Below are 27570 nucleotides of genomic sequence, written 5' to 3'. Positions count from 1 at the left end.
GTCAGTGGAGGGCAGAGAAGAGCCATTGGCTGGGTCACGGTGGGGAGGTGCATACCGTACTTTGGAGGCTTGGCGCCTGGCTGCACGCCCAGCTGAGGAATCCCTGCAGGGTGAGAAGAGCGCTGCAGTTAGACCCAGGAGCTGCATGGCACCCGGTGCCTGTCCGTTGCCAACCCGCCTCACTTGGCTTCAAGAGAAAGATGGCGTATGGGTGACTGTTCTGCACTTCACATTCAGAGCCACCTGCTACTACTCACAGCAGGGCCCAACCCTTCTGGTGCTCCCATGCCAGAGCTGCCCCAGTGCCCAGGAGATACCCTCTGAGGGTCATCCCATCGTGCTGTGGGAGAAGTCTAGCCATGCATGTTCCATGGGAACCAGCACCATCGAGTGACAGGATATGCAATTACCTGCTCCAGGTACAATGCCCGTTCCTGGCACTTGTCCTGCGCCGGGCACAAAGACTGGCACTCCCCCAGTCCCCGGCGTTACAACAGGTACCCCACCGGCCCCAGGCGTTGCGACTGGCACCCCGCCAGCCCCGGGCACTAAGCCAGGCACCCCGCCGGCCCCGGGCACGACGCCAGCACCTGTGGAGAGGAACGGGGGTTAAGGCCAGAAGCGCAGGCTGGGATGGAAGGGGACACGAGGAGCCTGTGCAGGCTCAGTGTGAGTATTTCTGGGCTGGGTCTCTGTGCCTCTGACATGGGCCCATTCAGTGGGCCAGACCCGTAGCCCTTCGCACTCGCTCCGCATGGGGGTGAGGGCAGGCGATGGGCAGCAGGGCCTCTAGGAGCAACCCTGCGCTCTGCACTGGGGCCCTGACACCCGAGCTGGGCGGGGTCTTGTGTCTAGGATGCAACCCACACCGCACCAGCCACAGATACAGTCACGGCCTGGAGGAGCCACTTGCCAGCTGCAGGCTTGGCTGCCCTAGCTGCTTGGAGGCTGGAGCATCCTTTCCTGTGGTGAGTCGGGATTCAGACCCAGGTCAGAAAGACCAGGGCTCAGACAGCCCCCTGCAAGGAAGGGCTGTCTGCTGCTCCATGGCCCCAAGGACAGAGGGAGATGCAAGGCTGGGGCTGGAGCAGAGGGTCCAGGGCTGGAAGGAAGGGGAGGAGAGCCCGGGTTAGAGGGGGAGGGCTGGAGGGAAGGGGGAAGGGTTGTGGCTGGAGGGGGAGGGCTGGAGGGAAGGAGGGAGGGTCGGGGCTGGAGGAGGAGGGCTGGAGAGAGTGGGGGAGAACCAAGGCTGGAGTGGGAGAGCCAGGGAAGCCCAACTCACCATACTTGGCTGCTTTGGCAGCTGCTTTAGCTGCTGCTGCGGGACTGATGACTCCTGGAAGAGAGCGAGAGGCAGGGATTATAGTTCTGCCCTGGTGATCAGCCCGGCTCATTCACACTCTCTCCTCTGCCCAGCCAGGACCATGGGCACCACTGCCCCTGCCCAGCTCTGCCTCTGCTGAACCCCTCCTGCTCTTCCCCTTACACCATTGCAGATTCCCTCTCCGGCCGTGTCTGCACGGGCACAAGGGACCCAGCCTGCTCGCAGGGGCAGAGCAGCCTGCGTCTGTCTGATCCGTCCCTGCGCAGGCTCAGATCACCTGGTGGCACCAGCACCTGCCCCCTGTGCGCCAGCGCTCCCAGCGCTGGCGCTTCCCAGGGAGATGGGCCAGTGGGATCAGTGGCTCTGAGCCTGGCGGGGATGGAAGGACGCCGACTCTGGGCTGCTCAGACACCAGCACAGCCTGGCACTGCTGCCTGCCTGTGACACAGCCGACTCCACCAGCTCCCATTTGATTACGGGCAGGTCCCAAGCCCGTGCCAGAACCGTAGTCAGCAATGAGCGGTTGGCAGAGCTGGGGTGCCATACCCAGATCCCACTCTGAGAGTGGGAGAATGGCAGGACTCCACCCCAGACAGGAAGGGGCAGGAGGCCGGACAGCAGAGGGGTCACTCAGAGAGACCAGCAAGGGGGCAGGGGTACACTCAGCTCCGTCACTGGCCAACCCTATCGTATGGTACCGGGGAGCCGAACCCACTCATCCACTACTGGAATAGAATGAGATGGTCTCCAACTCTGCCCGCACCTGGGACGCCTCCGACTCCACCAGGCACCAGGCCTCCGACTCCACCGGGCACCAGGCCTCCGACTCCACCGGGCACCAGGCCTCCGACTCCGCCAGCTCCTGCAGAAGGTTAGATATGTGAAATGCAGCCGTGGTCTGGGAACGCAGGGCCTATAAAGGTGTGGAAGATGGCAAGGACTGAGGTAGATAGAAAGTGTGGGGCCTTCAAGTAGCACACAGGTGGATTGTAACGGAGAGCAGTGCTCAGATAGCAAAACACTGGGTGCAGTATAAGAACTGATTAAGAGAGAGAGAGAGATCTGTATGGAGATGGATGGACAATGGATGAGTCTGTTTGGGGCTGGGTGGATGGACAGTGGATGGGTCTGTCTGGAGATGTGTGGATGGACAGTGGAAGGATCTGTTTGGGGCTGGGTGGACGGATAGTGGATGGGTCTGTTTGGGGCTAGGTGGACGGACAGTGGATGGGTTTGTTTGGGGCTGGGTGGATGGGCAGTGGATGGGTCTGTTTGGGGCTGGGTGGACCGAAAGTGGAAGGGTCTGTTTGAGGATGGTTGGATGGACAGTGGATGGGTCTGTTTGGAGATGGGTGGATGGAGAGTGGAAGGGTCTGTTTGGGGCTGGGTGGATGGACAGTGGATGGGTCAGTTTGGAGATGGGTGGACGGACAGTGGATGAGTCTGCTTGGGGCTGGGTGGATGGACAGTGGATGGGTCTGTTTGGAGATGGGTGGATGGACAGTGGAAGGGTCTGTTTGGGGCTGGGTGGATGGACAGTGGATGGGTCTGTTTGGGGCTGGGTGGATGGACAGTGGAAGGGTCTGTCTGCAGATGGGTGGATGGACAGTGGAAGGGTCTGTCTGGAGATGGGTGGATGGACAGTGGAAGGGTCTGTTTGGGGCTGGGTGGATGGACTGTGGATGGGTCTCTTTGGAGATGGGTGGACGGACGGTGGATGAGTCTGTTTGGGGCTGGCTGGACAGATATTGGATGGGTCTGTGTGGGGCTGGGTGGATGGACAGTGGATGGGTCTGTTTGGGGCTGAGTGGACGGACAGTGGAAGGGTCTGTTTGGGGATGGTTGGATGGATAGTGGATGTGTGTTTGGGGCTGGGTGGATGGACAGTGGAAGGGTCTGTTTGGCTGGGTGGATGGACAGTGGATGTGTGTTTGGGGCTGGGTGGATGGACAGCGGAAGGGTCTGTTTGGGGCTGGGTGGATGGACAGTGGATGGGTCTGTTTGGGGCTGGGTAGATGGACAGTGGATGGGTCTGTCTGGAGATGGGTGGATGGACAGCGGAAGGGTCTGTTTGGGGCTGGGTGTATGGACAGTGGATGGGTCTGTTTGGGGATGGCTGCATGGATAGTGGGAGGGCTCTTTTGGGGATAGGTGTGTGGACAGTGGGTTGGTCTGTTTGGGGATGGGTGCATTGGATAGTGGGGGTTCTGTTTAGGGAGGGGTGGATGGAATTAGCTGCATTATTTCCTAAAGGGCTCTCCAGACTCCACCAACCCCTCAGTACAGGGAAGAGGAGTTTGCCAACTGAATCCACGATGTGTCCTGGGCTAGTCCTCGCCCGAGGGGCTGGGTTGCCCATATCTTATATGTAACACGGACAGACCCCGTTCGCCAGTAGGCGGAATTGAACCTGGGCCTCATGAGCAGCTACTGCATGAGCTAAGAGCTGTATGGATCTTAGTGAAGGCTGTAGAGCAGACTCATTACTCTCTCTCTAAGGGGTCTCGGTGCCGCTAGATGTGACAGAGCCCCAAGCCCAGGAGGTGTGTGGGTTACACACATTGTGGTCAGCACATACCACCCCTCCCCGCCCCCAAAGGAATCTCTGCCCCAACTGGGCTAGAAAGGTGATGGCACTCACCACGTGCCTTTACTTCTGCTCTGTTCACATGCGGCTCAGGCAGCTGCCTCACCCCTTCTTAGGAGAGCCCAGACTGCTCTGGGTGGGAGGTTGCTATTTTCTGGAACCCCAAGCCCCAGCTTTGGCCATGACCCCCTTCTGCTGGGACTCTCAGGGAGTCAGCAGTCGCAGGGCACTGTGGATAGCCAGAGAAGGAAGAGCTGACTCACCGTACTTGGCTGCTTTGGCTGCTGCTTTGGCTGCTGCTGCCGGACTGACAACACCTGGGGACAGAAATGTGTGGAGAATGAGACTTGGGTGGAGATGCATTCCCCAGGGATGGAATCCAACAGACCCCATAGCATATCCCAGCTCAAAAAACCACTGTTCCTGCAGCATGCTCTCCCACCGCAGGGACAAGGGGGAAGACCCCACCCTCAGCAGCACCTGGGGATGCTCCAGATTGCAGCGGGGCATCATGGGGCTCTTTTCCTTCCCCTGCAGTGGCCGTTACAGATCACTGCAGCAGTGAGGATCCCAGACCAAGTGGCAAGTCCTATCTCTCAGTTAAAGCACAAGTTACCTCCAATGCCAGGCACCAGGGCTCCACCAACACCGGGCACCAGACCGGCACCAACGCCGGGCACCAGACCCCCACCAATGCCGGGCACCAAGCCTCCAACTCCCGGTACCACACCTGGTATGCGTCCAGCCCCTGTTGAGAGGTTCAGTGGTGAGGCCAGGGCAGGAAGCAGGGCTGTATCCCCCTGTACTCGGGGGCCCATGATATGGCTGTAAAGGGTGCCCTGCCATTAGATTTAGAGAGATATGAATGGAGATCCTGGTTTGCCATCCACTCCCCCATTATCCTCTCAGCCCATAACCAGGCACCGATAGGGGCCATCCAGCCATCCCAAAACAGACCCACCCACTATCCTTTTCATGTCCATCCATTCACCCATGTGACGCACAGTGAATGCTGTGAAGTGCTCAGTCCCAATGTTCAAAGTGCCCCACTCTGGCAGAGGCAGGAGTCATGTACTGCATGTACACGATAGGCTGCAGGGCTGTTACCAGCAGGTCAGACTGTTGTACCAGTTTCTTCCATGTTTCTTCCATGAGATCCTTTAATGCACTGTCTGGCTCTAGCTATGACCTGCTCAGATAAGGATGTTACACCTGGCGCTAACTCGTGGCTGATCAGTATAGTACAATTTAGCATTCCATTATGTCTCCCCCTTTAAATTCTACATTCCTACCAGTACAGATCAGATTGTTCAGTGTCTCTGAATCGTACTGGTTTTCTAATTACATGACCTGAATACATAACAACTAGGTCATCTGGCTGTCCATTGGTTGTAACAACTGTCTCTGGTCAGTTTGGAATCTTTGAATCTTCTTCTTATTCTGCATCTGCCATCTGTAGAATTTGCTTGTTGATTGTTCTTTCTGAGGAACAAAATGTAGATGTTGATCGCTTCTAGATGTTGAACTCTCCACTGTTGGTCTCAATCATGTACGATCTGGGGGCTGAATTCTCTTTTTTTATAACAGCTGGAGTTGTCCTTCCTTTTTCTCCATCCTGTTTGACACAAACACATCTCCAGCTTCTAGACCCAGCAGGTCCCAGAGTGATGTCTGTTGTAAAAGTGTTCCATAAGCTCTTTTTGCCTTTGTATCCAATTTGGCTACTTTCTTCATGTCTGGCCACTTTGGAGATAGATTCTTTTCCAGAGTTGGAACAGTAGTTCATAGTTGTCTTCTCACCAGGAGTTGTGCTGGGACTATGTACAGTAGCCACTATTGGTGTTGATCTGTAGCTCAGAAGACCAATTTATTTGAGCATAAGCTTTCGTGAGCTACAGCTCACTTCATCGGATGCAAATTGGTTAGTCTCTAAGGTGCCACAAGTCCTCCTTTTCTTTTTGTGAATACAGACTAACATGGCTGTTACTCTGAAATAGTTCAAGTGGTTTGCTGCTATCTCTAGGGCCCCTGGGCTGGGACACCAAGTAGAGGATGGGCCTAGGTCCCTCCCTCTCCACTCCCCTTCTCTGGGATACTAGTGTGACAGTTAATACCCCAGACCAGGGGTGAGAAATGGTGCCCTGAACCTCCCCTAGAAGAGAAAGTTCGGGACCCATCATAGTAGTGCTGGCAATTTGCCACACTATATACCTGGAAAAATAGTCCACAATGACTAGGTAATGATCTCCTCTGAATTTGCATAAATCAGCTGGTCTCTTCTAAGGTCTCTCTGGTAGGAGTGTCTGTACACTGCATGATCTACCATTGTCTCAAGTTTATTTGTACTGGATCTCTTTTCTAAAGTCCAATATCATCAAATCCTCTGAGTTCTTCCACCTTTCTCACTAGGCCTGTCATGGCTGCCATGCTGTGTCTGAGAAGGTTCTTGGTCTTTGATCACACGCACTCCGAACGCACAGCTTTTGTCTTGTGTTACTGTGGCGAAGTGGTCCATGCAGTTCAGAATACCCCCAGGGCTAGTCAGAGCTGTGTCAGCTGATTTCAGCTCTGGGAGGGGCAGAAGGGGATTGTAAATCCCTTCTGAGATGATGGTCACATCTGCTCCTGAGTTAATATTAAAGTTAATAGTCTTCCCATGAATATTGTGTTTCATTCTCCAGGCTGTCATCACACGATATATTGTATGAACAATGGCATGTGATCATCTGTAATGTTAGTCAACTCCCTGACTGCCTTGGTATGGCAAACAGCTACAAAATGTCCGTATTATTTACAGGTGCATTTATTATATCTTGTGCCTTTGACTAAATATAAATCTGGTGGACTGTGAATTTTTCCATGTCTTGTACATTCTGTCTGAAAGGTGTTGTAGTTTGCCTGGGACTCCCTCATAGCCTCAGGGTTTTGGTGCCTTTTCAACTCATGCTGTGTCTGTTTACAGCTTCTAAGATACTTTCAGATGTTTCAAGTTGCTCCTGCCTTTTGCGCTACTTTTTGACAAGCTCAGCCTGCTTTGCTCTCTGAGTAGCTGCGAGTAGGTTTAAATCTGCCTTTAATTGCCATTCCTGTCGCTGTAGTTGTCTGTTGACTCAGTAGTCAGCCTGTCTCTGATATTTTCATGTTCTGCATTCCCAAAATCAGTTGTCGGCCAATACATGCAGAGCTATTATAAAACATTAAACATTTTCTCCTGGTTCTTGAATTCTCTGGTGGAAACATGCTCTCTCATAAACTACATTTTTCTGAGGTATACAGTATGCATCGGACATAGCCAGAACCCTTTCCTAGGTATCTTTTTGACTGTCTGCAGTAAAGGTAAAAGATTTAAAGATATGCTCTGTCTGCTTCTCACAGCATCAATTAATATTGATACTGGAATATCCCCAGTTTCCTTATGGAGTCTCATAGCAATGCAAAATCTTGAAAAATGTGGCTTCCAGTCTGGCCATTCTGAAGGGCAGAGAAGAACTGCACGTTGATGAGATCCCACAACCTTTGTTGCTTTTGTTCCTTCTGTTTGCAACCTTTGCTGCTGTTTTCCTTCTGTTTCTGTTCTCCTCTGGCGCTAGTTTACTTCCAACACCATGTCATGTACTTCTTGTAGATGGTAAATTGCAGGGCTGCTACTACCCGATATGGATTGGCTGCGGTGCTTCCTTCCCAGAGAGATACACTGGAGATGGATTCACTCCAAGACTTTTCAGTGCTCTGCCTTACTTTAGCTATGACCTGTGCAGATAAGATAAGTGACACTGGGCTCCACCTACTGGCTGAACAGAAGAATTCAGTTTCACATTCTGGTACAGCAGGGGTAGGTCTGCAAAGGTCTCTGCGGTGCCTGGTGTCATCGGAGACACGTAAGGGGAGTGCAGGCTGGGCACTCCCACCAGGTGACCCCCTGTGCCATGGGACCCTGGTATCCTGCTGCACAGCGTGGACCGGTCTCCGTCTGCGCTCCATGCTGCACGATGGCCTGTCTGAACTAACAGATGCCAGTGATGCCAGAAGGCTACAGATGCCAGCAAAAAGGACTCTGGCCTGCAACCAGGAAGCCCTGGGGAAAGGGCAAAGCTGCAGAGCAGTAAGAGAGGAGGAGCTGACTCACCATAGGCTGCTGCTTTCGCTGCTGCTTTTGCTGCTGCTGCCGCTCCTGCTGGGATTCCAGCTGTTTGGGACACAGTAGAGAGAGAGTCAGGGCTCTGAGACGGGGAGAACACAACCCCACAGGCCCAGCGACAGGTCCAATCATGCAACTTCACCTCCAACTCCTGGGATACCGCCGACGCCGGGCACCAGGCCAGGGACACCGCCGACGCCGGGCACCAGGCCAGGGACACCGCCGACGCCGGGCACCAGGCCTCCAACACCAGCCGCTCCTGCAGAGTTAGAGGAGAGAAACCCAGTCCCACTCAACGTAAACTCTAAGGCCAGGTCTACACTAGGGATGGGGATCGATCTAAGTTACGCAACTTCAGCTAATTGAATAATGTAGCTGAAGTTGACGTACTTAGATCTACTTACCGTGGTGTCTTCACTGCAGTAAATCAATGGCTGACGCTCTCCCATCAACTCCTCCTGTGCCTCTCACCCTGGTGGAGTACCAGAGTTGACGGGAGAGTGCTTGGCGGTCGATTTATCACATCTAGACTAGACGTGATAAATTGACCCCCGCTGGATCGATCGCTGCCTGTCAATCCAGCGGGTAATGTAGACAAGCCCTAAGTGCCCAGTGGAGCTGGGCCACTGCAATTCTGCTGCTGTGTGCTCCCATCATGTCAGACACACCAGAGGAGGGGGCATTGTAAACATCCTGCAAGTTCATCTCAGCCCTACACTAGAGGGACAGTCTGATGGGATAGGAATTCATTCTCCAGGGGGATGAAACATCTTCTACTCCAGCAGGAACTAGGGAGGATGTTAAAAAGCAACTGCTAAAGTTATACAAATCTGCTGGACTGGAAAACCTGCACCCAAGAGTTTTAAAAGAGCTGGCAGAAGAGGTCCCAGAGTCATTGATGTTGATATGTAATAAATTTTGGAAACCTGAACAAGTCCCAGAAGACTAGAAAAATGCCAATGTGTGCAAGTACTCAAATGGGCAAGTGGGATGACCTGGGTAGATATAGGCCACATAGCCTGATATCAATCCTGGGCAAAGATATGGAAGGGCTGATACGGAATGCAATCAGGAAAGTATTAAGGATAGCAGCATGGCATTTAGCATGCTCTTCCAGACAACAGGTCCTGTCAAAAAAGCCTGGCATTGTTTGTGAGGAGAATACAAGTCTGGGTGACAAAGAGAATAATGTGGATATTAAAGAGAGGTCTTTACAGTTGTGACGTTGCACCCCATAATGCTTTATAGAAATATGCCTATGAATGTAAATATGGCATAACTGGAATATGTTTTATGCTACATATGCCATGTAACATATCTCTGCAAAGGTTATGATCTACTGAATGTATTCATCCTATTTGCATGCATGTATCATTTTTGTATTTGAAGTTATAAATATTGGCTGTGTACTTGTTTGATTTTAAGTAGCCTCAGTGAAGCATTTGGTTAGCTTCTTGAGAAAAGACTATTCTCAGTAAGTGCCCAATCAAGAAACACTTAAGCTGACAACAGACTTTGATAGATGCCAATCCACATCTGAGCTTTCCTTGGAACGTTCCTGTAGAGAACTAAGTCATACATAGACATGTGACTTGCCCAGGTGACTCCAAAAGTCCATCTTGTAGAGGGAATTCTACACAGGGGGAGGAAGGGGTTTCCACCCACAAGAGAGAAACTATGTAAAGCCCTGAGAGACCCCTCCATTTTGTCTTCAGCTGGCTCAAGAGATGGCCTCTCTGCCCCAAGGAGATGCCTTAAAGAAACTGGAACAAAGGACAGTAACTACGGGGGTGTGAGTGATTGCTGGACCCAAACTAGAAGGAGGCTAGTCTGCCAAAGAAGCTTACTGGAACATCTCTGAGGGTGAGATTTCATCTGTAATCACTTTCTTACTGTATTAGGCTTAGACTCGCATGTTTCATTTTATTTTGCTTGGTAATTCACTTTGTTCTGTCTGTTATTACTTGGAACCACTTAAATCCTACTTTTTGTATTTAATAAAATCACTTTTTACTTATTAATTAACCCAGAGTATGTATTAATACCGGCGGGGGAGGCAAACAGCTGTGCATATCTCTCTATCAGTGTTATAGAGGGCTAACAATTTATGAGTTTACCCTGTATAAGCTTTATACAGGGTAAAATGGATTTATTTGGGGTTTGGACCCTACTGGGAGTTGGGTATCTGAGTGTTGGAGACAGGAACACTTCTTAAGCTGTTTTCAGTTAAACCTGCAGCTTTTGGGGGATGTGGTTCAGACCTGGGTCTGTGTTTGTAGCAGGTGAGAGTATCTGATACAACCAGGCAGGGCTCTGAAGCCCCACGCTGGCACGGAAAACGGGCTCGGAGGTAGTCTCGGCACAACAGGTGGCAGTCCCAAAGGGGGCTTCCGTGATCCAACCCGTCTCAACGGTGCCCAGTCAGAATGAAGACAGATCGGGAGGCCAACAGGGGCCAGCCGTATCTCCACGTATTCAGCACTAGGCCCCAGACGAAGTTAAACTGCAGGGGGGTGCTTTAATTTACACTGTTGGCGATAGGTCCCTCTGGGACCAGGTGCCAGTGGGAAAACACCTGTAGCAGAATCTAGCTCTGGCAGACACCCTCCCTTCCCTTGCCCTGACCACCGCTCTTCTCCCTACTTGACATCCCCCCTCCACTCCAAAACGCCCCTCCCCCGGACCACCCCTCCCCTCCTTCACTTGACAGCCCTCCTCTCTTACACCTGTCTCTTCTCCCTCACCCGAAGTGACCCTCCCCACCTTCACCTGACACCCACTTTCCTCTCCCCCAACACACCCCCTGCGTCACCCAGCATCAGATGGCAGTGCTGGCTTGAGGTCAGCGAAGCCAACTCAGCCAGCCTTCCTCCACACGGATTCTCCCTACACCAGGAATTCCCCATGGCCCTTCTCTTCCTTCTTGCATGCTGCAGTGTGCGCTTGACAGATTGGGAACTGAGGCCATTATGTATGAAGTGGATTCACACAGGCTGATGATAGAGCTGAAAAGAACATGCCCCGGGACCTGGTGAGGGGCTCTGGGAATTCACTGAGCAGCACATCCCAAACGGCTTCACCCGCAGCGCTCCAAACTGAGCCGTGGGGCAGCAGCCTGCCCAAAGTAACAGGGGAATGCGCTCTGCGCTGTCACACTGTCTGAAGCTTCCCCATGCTTTCTACCGGCTGCAGGGAGCCTGGCTTGTAGTCGGAGCTGGGCTCCCAACTCGCTCGCTGGCCACCGTGCCCCCCATTGCCAGTGGACCTAAGGCAGGAGCTCTCTATGCCACGTGCTGCAGGACAGGGTGAAGCTCCATGGGGAACGGGGAGGGGAGGGATGTGAATATATCCCAGACATGCCAGTGGCTCCACTGATTGCTCCCAAAGGGACAGACTGTCTCTGGGCTCGGATCCAAGTAGCTACACACTTCCAGGAGACAGGCGGGCACCCCATCACCATGGGCTGCACGGAGGGAGAAGGGGGAGGGAGCCAGCTTACCGTACTTGGCGGCTTTTGCTGCTGCTGCCGCTCCTGCTGGGATTCCAACTGTTTGGGACACAGTAGAGAGAGAGTCAGGGCTCTGAGATGGGGAGAACACAACCCCACAGGCCCATCAGTCAGTCGAATTGTGCAACTTCACCTCCAACTCCTGGGACACCGCCGACACCGGGCACCACGCCAGGGACAGCGCCGACACCGGGCACCACGCCAGGGATACCGCCGACACCAGGCACCAAGCCAGGGACAGCGCCGACACCGGGCACCAGGCCTCCAACACCAGCCGCTCCTGCAGAGTTAGAGGAGAGAAACCCAGTCCCGGTCAACGCAAATACCCTAAGTGCCCAGTGGAACCGGGCCAGTGCTATTCCGCTGCTGTGTGCTCCCATCATGTCAGACACACCAAAGGAAGGGGCACTGTAAACATCCTGCGCCATCCTGCCCGTTCATCTCAGCAATATACTAGAGAGACAGTCCGATGGGACAGGAATTCATTCTCCAGGGGGATGAAACATCTTCTACTCCAGCAGGAACTAGGGAGGATGTTAAAAAGCAACTGAAAAAGTTATACAAATATTTCAGATTGTATAATTTACACCCAAGAGTTTTTAAAGAGCTGGCCAAGGTGGTTCCAGAGCTGTTGATATTGTTATGTAATAAATCTTCAAACATGGGCAAGTCCCAGAAGACTAGCAAAATGCCAATGTGTGCCAGTATTCAAATGGGAAAGTGGGATGATCTGGGTAGCTGTAGGCCAGGTAGCCTGACATTGATCCTAGGCAAAGTCATGGAAGGGCTGATACGGAATGCAGTCAGGAAAGTATTAAGGATAGCAGTATGCTGTTTAGCATGGTCTTAGCATGTGAGCAGAATACAGTCAAGGAGACAAAGGCAACTATGTGGCCCAGTCAGAGCGCAGACAATGTGGGAGGCCAACGGGGGCCAGTCTTTGTTCCCAGATCCTCAGCACTTGGCCCCAGACTAAGATAAGGTGCAGGGGGGGAAACTTTAATTTACTTTGCTGGTGATAGGCCCCTCTGGGGCCAAGTACCAGTGGGAAATCATCTGTAGCAGAACCTAGCTCTGGGAGATGCCCTCCTTTTGCTCACTTTGACCCCCGTCTCCTCCCTCATCTGACACCCCCTCCTCCACCCCAACATTCCTTTCCCCTCCCTTGCTGACAGCCCCTCCTCCACTCCAACATACCCCTCTAGCTGATAACCCTTCCCCTCCTTCACCTCTTCTCTCCCTCACCCGAAGTGTCTCTCCCCTCCTTCACCTGACACCCCCTTTCTTCCCCCCCAACACACTCCCTGCCTTGCCCAGCACCAGATGGCAGAGCCAGCTGCGGGCAGCAGAGTCAACTCAGCCAGCCTTGCACATTACAGATTCCCTCTATACCAGGAATTCCCCATGGCCCTTCTCTCCCTGCTTTCATGGTACAGAGTTCCTTTGATGAGCTGGGACCTAAGGCCCTTATGTATGAACTCAGGCAGCTGGAGGCTGACAAAGAAAAGGCCACCCATCAGCAAACCCTGGACTTAAAAGACAAAGAAACTGAGGCCCAGAGACTAACAGGGATTTTACATGTACTGCCTCTGCCATGGACAGTGCCCAAGACTATGGCAGTAAGTTCAGAAGGAGGGTGTGATGTTGCACTCCATATGCTTTATGGAAATATGCTTATGAATATGACATAACTGGAATATGCTTTATACTAAATATCCTTGGTATGGTGTCATTAGAAAGCTTGTAATTGACTAAATTTGTTCATCCTATTTGTTTGCATGTATTATTTCTATATCTGAAGTTAGGAGAATAAGATATAAACTTGTATCACTGATGTAAACATATTAAGTGGAGGCCATTAAGGGTGGTCCAGAAACAATCAGTTGTAAATGGCCTTAGTTACTTGAAAGCCTTCCTGCGTATGTGTGGGCCAGCCCATGGGGAATGGAGACTAGGGGTCTTACCGTGACATGTGACCAGGTCACCTGATAATGAAATCCATCTTAAATCTGGTACTTTTCCATTTAGAAGGAGGGGTGGAGACCCAGAAAGACAAAAGATTCCCGCCTTGTGCCAAAGCTATAAAAGGGGGTTGAGCAGGACAAAGGAGGCTGCCAGTCATGAGAAAACCCCTGCTTACCACCTGAGATGTCTTGTGAAACTAACAAGGACTGTACCAGGGAAAGGATTGGGCCTAGACTAGGAAGGAGTCTAGTCTGTGAAAGAAGCTTATTGGAACATTTCTGAGGGTGAGATATTACCTGTAATCAGTGTCTTAATGTATTAGGCTTAGACTTGCGTGTTTTTGCTTTATTTTGCTTGGTGACTTACTTTGTTCTGTCTGTTATTACTTGAAACCACTTAAATCCTACTTTTTATACTTAATAAAATCACTTTTTTTATTAATAAACCCAGAGTAAGTGATTAATACCTGGGGGAGCAAACAGCTGTGCATATCTCTCTATAGTGTGTGATACAGCAGGGCCAGAGGGCAGCAGGAGAGTGTTAGAAGGGAGCCTTATTCCCTGTAGAGGGAAGAAAGTTTCCTATAGATTAATTAAAGCACCTGAAGCCAATTAAAGCACCAGAAGCCAATTAGAGCACCTGAAGCCAGTCACCTGATAAAAAACCCCTGCTTCAATCAGACAAGAGAAGGAGTTGAAGCAGAGTGGATTGGTGTTGGAGCAGAGAGCAGTTTGGAGGGAAGCAGAGGAGAGTTTAGAGAAGTGCTGCAGTGGGCTAAGAAGACCAAGACCCTAGGTAAAGGGACATCTGGTTTGAGCAGAGGGAGGGCAGGAAGCCCCACAAGCTGAAGGGCCGGAGAGGGAAGTAGCCCAGGGGAAGGAACTGCTAGTTCAAGTGGTTTACCGCTATCCCTAGGGCCCCTGGGCTGGGACCCGGAGTAGAGGGCGGGCCCGGGTCCCTCCCTCTCCACTCCCCTCCTCTAGGACACTAGTGGGGCAGTTAATACCCCAATTCCAGGGCAAGAAACGGTGCCCTGAAACCTCCCCCCACCCAAGGAGAGAGAGCGCGAGACCCATCACACGCTGGGGACTTAAAGCAGGGTTAGCCAAAACCCTCCCATCCCTAAAATGGACGACGTGGTCAAGGCCCTAATACAAGCCACCGCCGCCCAGCAGGAGGCTACCCGGGTCTAAGCAACCACCCAACAGGAGGCGACTTGGATGCAGCAGGAGACTAATCGTCTGTTGATGAGCCAGGCTGCCCAGGACCGAGCCCTGCTGCAAGAGCTGGTGAACCAGATGAAGGCCCTTATGGAGCTGAACCGCAACTGCGATGGGACCCGGACCATACAGGCCAGCTACTGCCTACAGAAAATGACACGGGAGGATGATGTGGAGGCATACCTCCTGGCTTTTGAAAGAGCAGCCCTGCGGGAGGCCTGGCCCCGAGATCAGTGGTCTGGTATCCTCGCCCCGTTCCTGTGTGGGGAGGCCCAGAAGGTCTACTACAATATGGCCGTGGAGACTGCAGCAGATTACTCCCAGCTGAAGGCAGAGATCCTGGCCAGATCTGGAGTAACGACAGCATTGCGAGCCCAGAGGTTCCATGAGTGGCAGTATACGGAGGACAAGACACCCCGATTGCAATTGATTGACCTGATCCACCTGGCCCGGAAATGGCTGCGCCCTGAGGCCCTCAGCTCTGAGAAGATGATGGAGTTCTTGGTACTGGACCGGTATATGAGGGGGCTACTACCAGGCCTCCGGGCTTGGGTTGGCCAGAATGACCCCTCCACCTATGGTGAGTTGGTCTCCCTCGTGGAAAGACAGCTGGCAGCCCGTGAACTGTTCCAGACCCCAGGGTGTGAGACACGGCAAACCAGGAAGTCAGCCTCAAACCCAGGGCCCCGAACTGTCGAGAACTCCAGGAGAACCATAACTGGGAGGAAAGACACCAAGGAATGGCCTGTGGCCAAGAAGTGACCTGGGGGTTTGGGAAGAGAGGGCTGGGGGGCCGGCCAAATAGCCCCAGGCAGAGGGCAGCAACCGGAATAAGGGGGCGGTGTTACGAGTGTGGGGAACTGGGGCATATAGCAGCCCAATGCCCCAGCAGGGAAGAGCCTATGCAATGTAATCTGGGGGATCACGGGGAGCAATGTGGCCTAATCTGCCTTGTAGGAGTCGCAATGACCTCACACGGGTATATAAGATCAGTAAAAATGAATGGTATTGAGACTATAGCATTAGTTGATCCCGGAAGTGCTGTCACGCTGGTCTCAGAGAAGTTGGTGGGGCAAGATCAACTAACCCAGGCCAAAAACACAGGGGTAACGTGCGTTCATGGCACCGTAAATTTCTACCCCACAATCCCGGTACGGATTGAGATCCAGGGGAATACTACCAGGGTGACTGCAGGGGTGGTCCCCAGGCTCCCCTACCCTGTCTTAATTGGTAGGGACTTCCCTGGGTCTGAGAGCTTACTCCCCCAAGTAGAGCCAGGGGAGGGTAGCAACCCCCAGGCTGAGATGGAGGCATCTGCAGATAGCAGATGTTCCCAGTGGAACAAAGCGGAGGCAATACAAGGTTGGCCTCGACCAGTCCGCAAAAGCGGGTCAGAGCATTTCTAGGGATAGTAGAATACTATCGGAGATTCATCCCTCATTTCGCCACAAGAGCAGGGCCATTGACGGATTTGATAATATAGTAAAGTGGACTGATGCGGCAGAAGGAGCATTTGCAGATGTAAGGACAGCCCTTTGCTGACATCCAGTACTCATAGCCCCAGGCTTCGAGAGGGAATTCATCCTACAGACAGATGCCTCAGAGGCAGGGCTAGGAGCCATCCTTTCACAGATGGTAGAGGAGGAGGAACACCCGATCTTGTACCTCAGCAGGAAACTCCTCCCCAGGGAACAAAAGTATGCCGTCGTTGAAAAGGAATGGCTGGCGGTAAAATGGGCTATGGAGACTCTCCGCTACCACCTACCGGGGCGGTGGTTTACCCTTGTGACAGACCACGCCCCACTCCAGTGGATGCACAGAAACAAAGGGAAGAATGCAAGAGTGACTAGGCGGTTCCTATCCCTGCAGCCCTTCCATTTCCGGGTACAGCACAGGGCCGGAAGCCAACCCGGCAATGCTGGTGGCCTATCACGACAGCACTGCCTCTCGTCCCAAGTAGCCCAACCCCATGGTGTTGAGCGGGGGAGGGGGAGGTATGTGATACAGCATGGCCAGAGGGCAGCAGGAGAGTGTTAGAAGGGAGCCTCATTCCCTGTAGAGGGAAGAAAGTTCGCTATAGATTAATTAAAGCACCTGAAGCCAATTAAAGTACCTGAAGCCAGTCACATGATAAAAACCCCCTGCTTCAGCCAGACAGGAGAAGGAGTTGAAGCAGAGTGGATTGGTGTTGGAGCAGAGAGCCGTTTGGAGGAGTTGAAGCAGAGTGGATTGGTGTTGGAGCAGAGAGCAGTTTGGAGGAGTGGAAACAGAGTGGATTGGCGTTGGAGCAGAGAGCAGTTTGGAGGAGTTGAAGTGGAGTGGATTGGCGTTGGAGCAGAGATCCGTTTGGAGGAGTTGAAGCAGAGTGGATTGGCGTTGGAGCAGAGAGCCGTTTGGAGGAGTTGAAGCGGAGTGGATTGGCGTTGGAGCAGAGAGCCATTTGGAGGAGTTGAAGCAGAGTGGATTGGCGTTGGAGCAGAGGGCAGTTTGGAGGAGTTGAAGTGGAGTGGATTGGTGTTGGAGCAGAGAGCCGTTTGGAGGAGTTGAAGCGGAGTGGATTGGCGTTGGAGCAGAGGGCAGTTTGGAGGAGTTGAAGCGGAGTGGATTGGCGTTGGAGCAGAGAGCCGTTTGGAGGAGTTGAAGTGGAGTGGATTGGCGTTGGAGCAGAGATCCGTTTGGAGGAGTTGAAGCAGAGTGGATTGGCGTTGGAGCAGAGAGCCGTTTGGAGGAGTTGAAGCGGAGTGGATTGGCGTTGGAGCAGAGAGCCATTTGGAGGAGTTGAAGCAGAGTGGATTGGCGTTGGAGCAGAGGGCAGTTTGGAGGAGTTGAAGTGGAGTGGATTGGTGTTGGAGCAGAGAGCCGTTTGGAGGAGTTGAAGCGGAGTGGATTGGCGTTGGAGCAGAGGGCAGTTTGGAGGAGTTGAAGCGGAGTGGATTGGCGTTGGAGCAGAGAGCCGTTTGGAGGAGCTGAAGCGGAGTGGATTGGCGTTGGGGCAGAGAGCCGTTTGGAGGGAAGCAGAGGAGAGTTTGGAGAAGTGCTGCAGTGGGCTAAGAAGACCAAGACCCCAGGTAAAGAGACACTTGGTTTGTGCAGAGGAGGGCAGGAAGCCCCAGAAGCTGAAGGGCAGGAGAGGGAAGTAGCCCAGGGGAAGGAATCGCTAGTTCTAGTGGTTTACCGCTATCCCTAGGGCCCCTGGGCTGGGACCCGGAGTAGAGGGTGGGCCCAAGTCCCTCCCTCTCCACTCCCCTCCTCTAGGACACTAGTGGGACAGTTCATACCCCAGTTCAGGGGCAAGAAATGGTGCCCTGAGGCCCCCCCCCCCCGAGAAGAGAAAGCGCGAGACCCTTCATACTGGTGCAGGCAATTTGCCACAAGTGTTTTGGAGGGCAGACAATTTATGACTTTACCTTGTATAAGCTTTATAGAGAGTAAAACGGATTTATTTGGGGTTCAGGCTCCCAGAAAGGCTGAACACTGGGTGCTGGGAAACTCCCTGTTAACGGAGAAGCCCCTGGCTGAGTGAATCTCAGTTCCAGTGAACTGCAAAGAGGTGTGGCCCAACCTCTGGGTCTGTGCTGGAGCTGACTGGAGTGTCTCACTCAGCAGGAGAAGAGTGGAGGGGCGCCTTTTCTGGCAGGAGGGTTGTTCTCAGTGGTATCCCAGCTCATTGAGTGACAGTCTCGGGGAGAGTCTCTGTGATCGAACCCGTCACAGGCTCATTAAGGAGAATCCACGGTACCAAGGACTATCACAGGATCTGTGTACAGTGAAGAATTCTCAGAGGGGGCACGTAAACAATGGACAATTTTTGACTCAGATCATAGCAAAAGATTTTTCCAGCAAGCTGGAAGAACCTATAAAGGAGGGGAAGTGACATCATCACTTGGCCTCACTCCCCTCACAACTCAATACCTGGAAACAAATCTGGAGAACGAAGCCTTTGAACAGGGAAGGGTTGGGATTTCTCAGGCTGAAAAGAGGAATCCCAGCCTGTGGATGAAGGAACTATACCATCAGGGTGAGACAATGCTTGATTCAAATCCTATCTAGTTTATAGAACTCAGATTGCGCTTCTATTTTTCTTTCTTAGGTAACCAAATTTGATCTCTACGCTTACTACGTATAATCACTTTAAATCTCTCTGTCTGCTGTTAATAAATCTGTTTTATATTTTACCTAAGACACTGTGTTTGGGTTGAAGTGCTTGGGGAATCTCAGCTCAGGTTACAAAGGCTGGTGTGTGTCCTCTCCACATTGAGGTAGGGGTGGACTGGGTAATGAACTTACACTGCTCAGGCTTCACAAAAAAGAAGCTTACAAGAAGTGGAAGATTGGACAAATGACCAGGGAAGAGTATAAAAATATTGCTCGGGGATGCAGGAGTGAAATCAGGAAGGCCAAATCACACCTGGAGTTGCAGCTAGCAAGAGATGTTAAGAGTAACAAGAAGGGTTTCTCCAGGTATGTTAGCAACAAGAAGGAAGTCAAGGAAAGTGGGGGCCTCTTACTGAATGAGGGAGGCAACCTAGTGACAGAGGATGTGGAAAAAGCTAATGTACTCAATGCTTTTTTTGCCTCTGTCTTCACGAAGACAGGTTTCAGAGTAACAGCTGTGTTAGTCTGTATTCGCAAAAAGAAAAGGAGTACTTGTGGCACCTTAGAGACTAACCAATTTATTTGAGCATAAGCTTTCGTGAGCTACAGCTCACTTCATCGGATGCATACTGTGGAAAGTGTAGAAGATCTTTTTATACACACAAAGCATGAAAAAATACCTCCCCCCACCCCACTCTCCTGCTGGTAATAGCTTATCTAAAGTGATCACTCTCCTTACAATGTGTATGATAATCAAGTTGGGCCATTTCCCGCACAAATCCAGGTTTTTTCCCCCCCTCCTCCCCTCCCCCACAAACACACACAAACCCACTCTCCTGCTGGTAATAGCTTATCTAAAGTGACCACTCTCCTTACAATGTGTATGATAATCAAGGTGGGCCCACCTTGATTATCATACACACTGTAAGGAGAGTGATCACTTTAGATAAGCAATTACCAGCAGGAGAGTGGGGTGGGGGAAGGTATTTTTTCATGCTTTGTGTGTATAAAAAGATCTTCTACACTTTCCACAGTATGCATCCGATGAAGTGAGCTGTAGCTCACGAAAGCTTATGCTCAAATAAATTGGTTAGTCTCTAAGGTGCCACAAGTACTCCTTTTCTTTTTGTCTTCACGAACAAGATCAGCTCCCAGACTACTGCATGGGGCAGCACAGCATGGGGAGGAGGTGACCAGCCCTCTGTGGAGAAAGAAGTGGTTTGCGACTATTTAGAAAAGCTGGACGAGCACAAGTCCATGGGGCCAGATGCGCTGCATCCGAGAGTGCTAAAGGAGTTGGCGGATGTGATTGCAGAGCCATTGGCCATTACCTTTGAAAACTCATCGCGATCGGGGGAAGTCCCGGACGACTGGAAAAAGGCTAATGTAGTGCCCATCTTTAAAAAGGGAAGGAGGAGGATCCAGGGAACTACAGGCCAGTCAGCCTCACCTCAGTCCCTGGAAAAATCATGGAGCAGGTCCTCAAGGAATCAATTCTGAAGCTCTTAGAGGAGAGGAAAGTGATCAGGAAAGTGATCAGCAGGGATTCACCAAGGGCAAGTCATGCCTGACTAATCTAATTGCCTTCTATGGCAAGATAACTGGCTCTGTGGATGAGGGGAAAGCGGTGGACGTGTTATTCCTTGATTTTAGCAAAGCTTTTGACACGGTCTCCCACAGTATTCTTGTCAGCAAGTTAAAGAAGTATGGGCTGGATGAATGAACTCTAAGGTGGATAGAAAGTTGGCTAGATTGTCGGGCTCAACGGGTAGTGATCAATGGCTCCATGTCTAGTTGGCAGCTGGTATCAAGTGGAGTGCCCCACGGGTCGGTCCTGGGGCCGGTTTTGTTCAATATCTTCATAAATGATCTGGAGGATGGTGTGGATTGCACCCTCAGCAAGTTTGCAGATGACACTAAACTGGGAGGAGAGGTAGATATGCTGGAGGGAAGGGATAGGATACAGAGGGCCCTAGACAAATTAGAGGATTGGGCCAAAAGAAATCTGATGAGGTTCAACAAGGACAAGTGCAGAGTCCTGCACTTAGGACGGAAGAATCCCATGCACTGCTACAGACTAGGGACCGAATGGCTCGACAGCAGTTCTGCAGAAAAGGACCTAGGGGTTACAGTGGACGAGAAGCTGGATATGAGTCAACAGTGTGCCCTTGTTGCCAAGAAGGCCAATGGCATTTTGGGATGTATAAGTAGGGGCATTGTCAGCAGATCGAGGGACGTGATCGTTCCCCTCTATTCGACATTGGTGAGGCCTCATCTGGAGTACTGTGTCCAGTTTTGGGCCCCACACTACAAGAAGGATGTGGAAAAATTGGAAAACGTCCAGCGGAGGGCAACAAAAATGATTAGGGGACTGGAACATACGACTTATGAGGAGAGGCTGAGGGAACTGGGATTGTTTAGTCTGTGGAAGAAAAGAATGAGGGGGGATTTGATAGCTGCTTTCAACTACCTAAAAGGGGGTTCCAAAGAGGATGGATCTAGACTGTTCTCAGTGGTAGCTGATGACAGAACAAGGAGTAATGGTCTCAAGTTGCAGTGGGGGAGGTTTAGGTTGGATATTAGGAAAACCTTTTTCACTAGGAGGGTGGTGAAACACTGGAATGCGTTACCTAGGGAGGTGGTGGAATCTCTTTCCTTAGATATTTTTAAGGTCAGGCTTGACAAAGCCCTGGCTGGGATGATTTAGTTGGGGATTGGTCCTGCTTTGAGCAGGGGGTTGGACTAGATGACCTCCTGAGGTCCCTTCCAACCCTAATATACTATGATTCTATGAGTGCAGCCCTGGGGTCCTAAGCTGCGGAGCTGGAGGAATTGGCTCGAGCCCCTCTTGTTGGTTAGTGAGTGGCTGGCAAAAGCATTCAAGTAACTCAGCTGGGTGTGTCCCTGCCTGTGGATGTCTGTGTAAGTGCAGTACCTGGAGAGATTTGCAGCTTGTCACAGCAATGCAATGTGAGAGGGAGTCCAGGTTGGTGAGACAGAGGGCTCAGCGGTACCCCAGGTCCAGGTTGCACCCTAGGGAACCCATCACACCCGGGCCCTGGTGCGGTGCTCTGGGAATTCACTGACCGGCACATCCCAAATGGCTTCGCTCACAGCCCTCAAAACTGAGCCGTGGGGCAGAAGCCTGCGCAGAGTGACAGGGGAACACGCTCTGCGCCGTCACACTGTCCTAGGCTTCCCCTTGGTATCTGCTGGCTGCAGGGAGCCTGGCTTGTAGCGGGAGCTGGGCTCCCAACTCGCTCGCTGGCCACCATGCTCCCCATCACCAGTGGACCAAAGGCAGGAGCTCTCTATGCCACGTGCTGCAGGACAGGGTGAAGCTCCATGGGGAACGGGGAGGGGAGGGATGTGAATATATCCCAGACATGCCAGTGGCTCCACTGATTGCTCCCAAAGGGACAGACTGTCTCTGGGCTCGGATCCAAGTAGCTACACACTTCCAGGAGTGACAGGCGGGCACCCCATCACCATGGGCTGCACGGAGGGAGAAGGGGGAGGGAGCCAGCTTACCGTACTTGGCGGCTTTTGCTGCTGCTGCCGCTCCTGCTGGGATTCCAACTGTTTGGGACACAGTAGAGAGAGAGTCAGGGCTCTGAGACGGGGAGAACACAACCCCACAGGCCCATCGGTCAGTCGAATTGTGCAACTTCACCTCCAACTCCTGGGACACCGCCGACACCGGGCACCACGCCAGGGACAGCGCCGACACCGGGCACCACGCCAGGGATACCGCCGACACCAGGCACCAAGCCAGGGACAGCGCCGACACCGGGCACCAGGCCTCCAACACCAGCCGCTCCTGCAGAGTTAGAGGAGAGAAACCCAGTCCCGGTCAACGCAAATACCCTAAGTGCCCAGTGGAACCGGGCCAGTGCTATTCCGCTGCTGTGCGCTCCCATCATGTCAGACACACCAAAGGAAGGGGCACTGTAAACATCCTGCGCCATCCTGCCCGTTCATCTCAGCAATATACTAGAGAGACAGTCCGATGGGACAGGAATTCATTCTCCAGGGGGATGAAACATCTTCTACTCCAGCAGGAACTAGGGAGGATGTTAAAAAGCAACTGAAAAAGTTATACAAATATTTCAGATTGTATAATTTACACCCAAGAGTTTTTAAAGAGCTGGCCAAGGTGGTTCCAGAGCTGTTGATATTGTTATGTAATAAATCTTCAAACATGGGCAAGTCCCAGAAGACTAGCAAAATGCCAATGTGTGCCAGTATTCAAATGGGAAAGTGGGATGATCTGGGTAGCTGTAGGCCAGGTAGCCTGACATTGATCCTAGGCAAAGTCATGGAAGGGCTGATACGGAATGCAGTCAGGAAAGTATTAAGGATAGCAGTATGCTGTTTAGCATGGTCTTAGCATGTGAGCAGAATACAGTCAAGGAGACAAAGGCAACTATGTGGCCCAGTCAGAGCGCAGACAATGTGGGAGGCCAACGGGGGCCAGTCTTTGTTCCCAGATCCTCAGCACTTGGCCCCAGACTAAGATAAGGTGCAGGGGGGGAAACTTTAATTTACTTTGCTGGTGATAGGCCCCTCTGGGGCCAAGTACCAGTGGGAAATCATCTGTAGCAGAACCTAGCTCTGGGAGATGCCCTCCTTTTGCTCACTTTGACCCCCGTCTCCTCCCTCATCTGACACCCCCTCCTCCACCCCAACATTCCTTTCCCCTCCCTTGCTGACAGCCCCTCCTCCACTCCAACATACCCCTCTAGCTGATAACCCTTCCCCTCCTTCACCTCTTCTCTCCCTCACCCGAAGTGTCTCTCCCCTCCTTCACCTGACACCCCCTTTCTTCCCCCCCAACACACTCCCTGCCTTGCCCAGCACCAGATGGCAGAGCCAGCTGCGGGCAGCAGAGTCAACTCAGCCAGCCTTGCACATTACAGATTCCCTCTATACCAGGAATTCCCCATGGCCCTTCTCTCCCTGCTTTCATGGTACAGAGTTCCTTTGATGAGCTGGGAACTAAGGCCCTTATGTATGAACTCAGGCAGCTGGAGGCTGACAAAGAAAAGGCCACCCATCAGCAAACCCTGGACTTAAAAGACAAAGAAACTGAGGCCCAGAGACTAACAGGGATTTTACATGTACTGCCTCTGCCATGGACAGTGCCCAAGACTATGGCAGTAAGTTCAGAAGGAGGGTGTGATGTTGCACTCCATATGCTTTATGGAAATATGCTTATGAATATGACATAACTGGAATATGCTTTATACTAAATATCCTTGGTATGGTGTCATTAGAAAGCTTGTAATTGACTAAATTTGTTCATCCTATTTGTTTGCATGTATTATTTCTATATCTGAAGTTAGGAGAATAAGATATAAACTTGTATCACTGATGTAAACATATTAAGTGGAGGCCATTAAGGGTGGTCCAGAAACAATCAGTTGTAAATGGCCTTAGTTACTTGAAAGCCTTCCTGCGTATGTGTGGGCCAGCCCATGGGGAATGGAGACTAGGGGTCTTACCGTGACATGTGACCAGGTCACCTGATAATGAAATCCATCTTAAATCTGGTACTTTTCCATTTAGAAGGAGGGGTGGAGACCCAGAAAGACAAAAGATTCCCGCCTTGTGCCAAAGCTATAAAAGGGGGTTGAGCAGGACAAAGGAGGCTGCCAGTCATGAGAAAACCCCTGCTTACCACCTGAGATGTCTTGTGAAACTAACAAGGACTGTACCAGGGAAAGGATTGGGCCTAGACTAGGAAGGAGTCTAGTCTGTGAAAGAAGCTTATTGGAACATTTCTGAGGGTGAGATATTACCTGTAATCAGTGTCTTAATGTATTAGGCTTAGACTTGCGTGTTTTTGCTTTATTTTGCTTGGTGACTTACTTTGTTCTGTCTGTTATTACTTGAAACCACTTAAATCCTACTTTTTATACTTAATAAAATCACTTTTTTTATTAATAAACCCAGAGTAAGTGATTAATACCTGGGGGAGCAAACAGCTGTGCATCTCTCTATAGTGTGTGATACAGCAGGGCCAGAGGGCAGCAGGAGAGTGTTAGAAGGGAGCCTTATTCCCTGTAGAGGGAAGAAAGTTTCCTATAGATTAATTAAAGCACCTGAAGCCAATTAAAGCACCAGAAGCCAATTAGAGCACCTGAAGCCAGTCACCTGATAAAAAACCCCTGCTTCAATCAGACAAGAGAAGGAGTTGAAGCAGAGTGGATTGGTGTTGGAGCAGAGAGCAGTTTGGAGGGAAGCAGAGGAGAGTTTAGAGAAGTGCTGCAGTGGGCTAAGAAGACCAAGACCCTAGGTAAAGGGACATCTGGTTTGAGCAGAGGGAGGGCAGGAAGCCCCACAAGCTGAAGGGCCGGAGAGGGAAGTAGCCCAGGGGAAGGAACTGCTAGTTCAAGTGGTTTACCGCTATCCCTAGGGCCCCTGGGCTGGGACCCGGAGTAGAGGGCGGGCCCGGGTCCCTCCCTCTCCACTCCCCTCCTCTAGGACACTAGTGGGGCAGTTAATACCCCAATTCCGGGGCAAGAAACGGTGCCCTGAAACCTCCCCCCACCCAAGGAGAGAGAGCGCGAGACCCATCACACGCTGGGGACTTAAAGCAGGGTTAGCCAAAACCCTCCCATCCCTAAAATGGACGACGTGGTCAAGGCCCTAATACAAGCCACCGCCGCCCAGCAGGAGGCTACCCGGGTCTAAGCAACCACCCAACAGGGGGCGACTTGGATGCAGCAGGAGACTAATCGTCTGTTGATGAGCCAGGCTGCCCAGGACCGAGCCCTGCTGCAAGAGCTGGTGAACCAGATGAAGGCCCTTATGGAGCTGAACCGCAACTGCGATGGGACCCGGACCATACAGGCCAGCTACTGCCTACAGAAAATGACACGGGAGGATGATGTGGAGGCATACCTCCTGGCTTTTGAAAGAGCAGCCCTGCGGGAGGCCTGGCCCCGAGATCAGTGGTCTGGTATCCTCGCCCCGTTCCTGTGTGGGGAGGCCCAGAAGGTCTACTACAATATGGCCGTGGAGACTGCAGCAGATTACTCCCAGCTGAAGGCAGAGATCCTGGCCAGATCTGGAGTAACGACAGCATTGCGAGCCCAGAGGTTCCATGAGTGGCAGTATACGGAGGACAAGACACCCCGATTGCAATTGATTGACCTGATCCACCTGGCCCGGAAATGGCTGCGCCCTGAGGCCCTCAGCTCTGAGAAGATGATGGAGTTCTTGGTACTGGACCGGTATATGAGGGGGCTACTACCAGGCCTCCGGGCTTGGGTTGGCCAGAATGACCCCTCCACCTATGGTGAGTTGGTCTCCCTCGTGGAAAGACAGCTGGCAGCCCGTGAACTGTTCCAGACCCCAGGGTGTGAGACACGGCAAACCAGGAAGTCAGCCTCAAACCCAGGGCCCCGAACTGTCGAGAACTCCAGGAGAACCATAACTGGGAGGAAAGACACCAAGGAATGGCCTGTGGCCAAGAAGTGACCTGGGGGTTTGGGAAGAGAGGGCTGGGGGGGCCGGCCAAATAGCCCCAGGCAGAGGGCAGCAACCGGAATAAGGGGGCGGTGTTACGAGTGTGGGGAACTGGGGCATATAGCAGCCCAATGCCCCAGCAGGGAAGAGCCTATGCAATGTAATCTGGGGGATCACGGGGAGCAATGTGGCCTAATCTGCCTTGTAGGAGTCGCAATGACCTCACACGGGTATATAAGATCAGTAAAAATGAATGGTATTGAGACTATAGCATTAGTTGATCCCGGAAGTGCTGTCACGCTGGTCTCAGAGAAGTTGGTGGGGCAAGATCAACTAACCCAGGCCAAAAACACAGGGGTAACGTGCGTTCATGGCACCGTAAATTTCTACCCCACAATCCCGGTACGGATTGAGATCCAGGGGAATACTACCAGGGTGACTGCAGGGGTGGTCCCCAGGCTCCCCTACCCTGTCTTAATTGGTAGGGACTTCCCTGGGTCTGAGAGCTTACTCCCCCAAGTAGAGCCAGGGGAGGGTAGCAACCCCCAGGCTGAGATGGAGGCATCTGCAGATAGCAGATGTTCCCAGTGGAACAAAGCGGAGGCAATACAAGGTTGGCCTCGACCAGTCCGCAAAAGCGGGTCAGAGCATTTCTAGGGATAGTAGAATACTATCGGAGATTCATCCCTCATTTCGCCACAAGAGCAGGGCCATTGACGGATTTGATAATATAGTAAAGTGGACTGATGCGGCAGAAGGAGCATTTGCAGATGTAAGGACAGCCCTTTGCTGACATCCAGTACTCATAGCCCCAGGCTTCGAGAGGGAATTCATCCTACAGACAGATGCCTCAGAGGCAGGGCTAGGAGCCATCCTTTCACAGATGGTAGAGGAGGAGGAACACCCGATCTTGTACCTCAGCAGGAAACTCCTCCCCAGGGAACAAAAGTATGCCGTCGTTGAAAAGGAATGGCTGGCGGTAAAATGGGCTATGGAGACTCTCCGCTACCACCTACCGGGGCGGTGGTTTACCCTTGTGACAGACCACGCCCCACTCCAGTGGATGCACAGAAACAAAGGGAAGAATGCAAGAGTGACTAGGCGGTTCCTATCCCTGCAGCCCTTCCATTTCCGGGTACAGCACAGGGCCGGAAGCCAACCCGGCAATGCTGGTGGCCTATCACGACAGCACTGCCTCTCGTCCCAAGTAGCCCAACCCCATGGTGTTGAGCGGGGGAGGGGGAGGTATGTGATACAGCA

General features: G+C 52.1%; 1 protein-coding gene across 29 annotated transcripts in view; it reads right to left on the bottom strand.

The window, feature by feature from the left end:
• ELN (elastin) overlaps nucleotides 1-27570 on the bottom strand; it is a 112579-nt gene that overhangs the window by 11103 nt on the left and 73906 nt on the right. For 25 of the 29 annotated variants that reach the window (XM_043531138.1, XM_037880685.2, XM_037880681.2 and 22 more), the window contains 12 exons: nucleotides 22511-22657; nucleotides 22369-22416; nucleotides 11691-11837; nucleotides 11549-11596; nucleotides 8192-8308; nucleotides 8038-8097; nucleotides 4528-4659; nucleotides 4175-4228; nucleotides 2088-2186; nucleotides 1283-1336; nucleotides 411-590; nucleotides 56-103 (listed from right to left, as the gene is read on the bottom strand). In XM_043531138.1, coding sequence (XP_043387073.1) covers nucleotides 56-103; nucleotides 411-590; nucleotides 1283-1336; nucleotides 2088-2186; nucleotides 4175-4228; nucleotides 4528-4659; nucleotides 8038-8097; nucleotides 8192-8308; nucleotides 11549-11596; nucleotides 11691-11837; nucleotides 22369-22416; nucleotides 22511-22657 — 1134 coding nt within the window. The remainder of the gene's footprint in view (nucleotides 1-55; nucleotides 104-410; nucleotides 591-1282; nucleotides 1337-2087; nucleotides 2187-4174; nucleotides 4229-4527; nucleotides 4660-8037; nucleotides 8098-8191; nucleotides 8309-11548; nucleotides 11597-11690; nucleotides 11838-22368; nucleotides 22417-22510; nucleotides 22658-27570) is intronic. The other 4 variants (XM_043531141.1, XM_043531122.1, XM_043531144.1 and 1 more) reach the window with 2 other exon arrangements.

This window comes from Chelonia mydas, chromosome 17 (genome assembly GCF_015237465.2).
Source record: "Chelonia mydas isolate rCheMyd1 chromosome 17, rCheMyd1.pri.v2, whole genome shotgun sequence".
NCBI lineage: Eukaryota > Metazoa > Chordata > Testudines > Cheloniidae > Chelonia > Chelonia mydas.
This window is presented reverse-complemented; position numbering and strand designations above follow the sequence as displayed.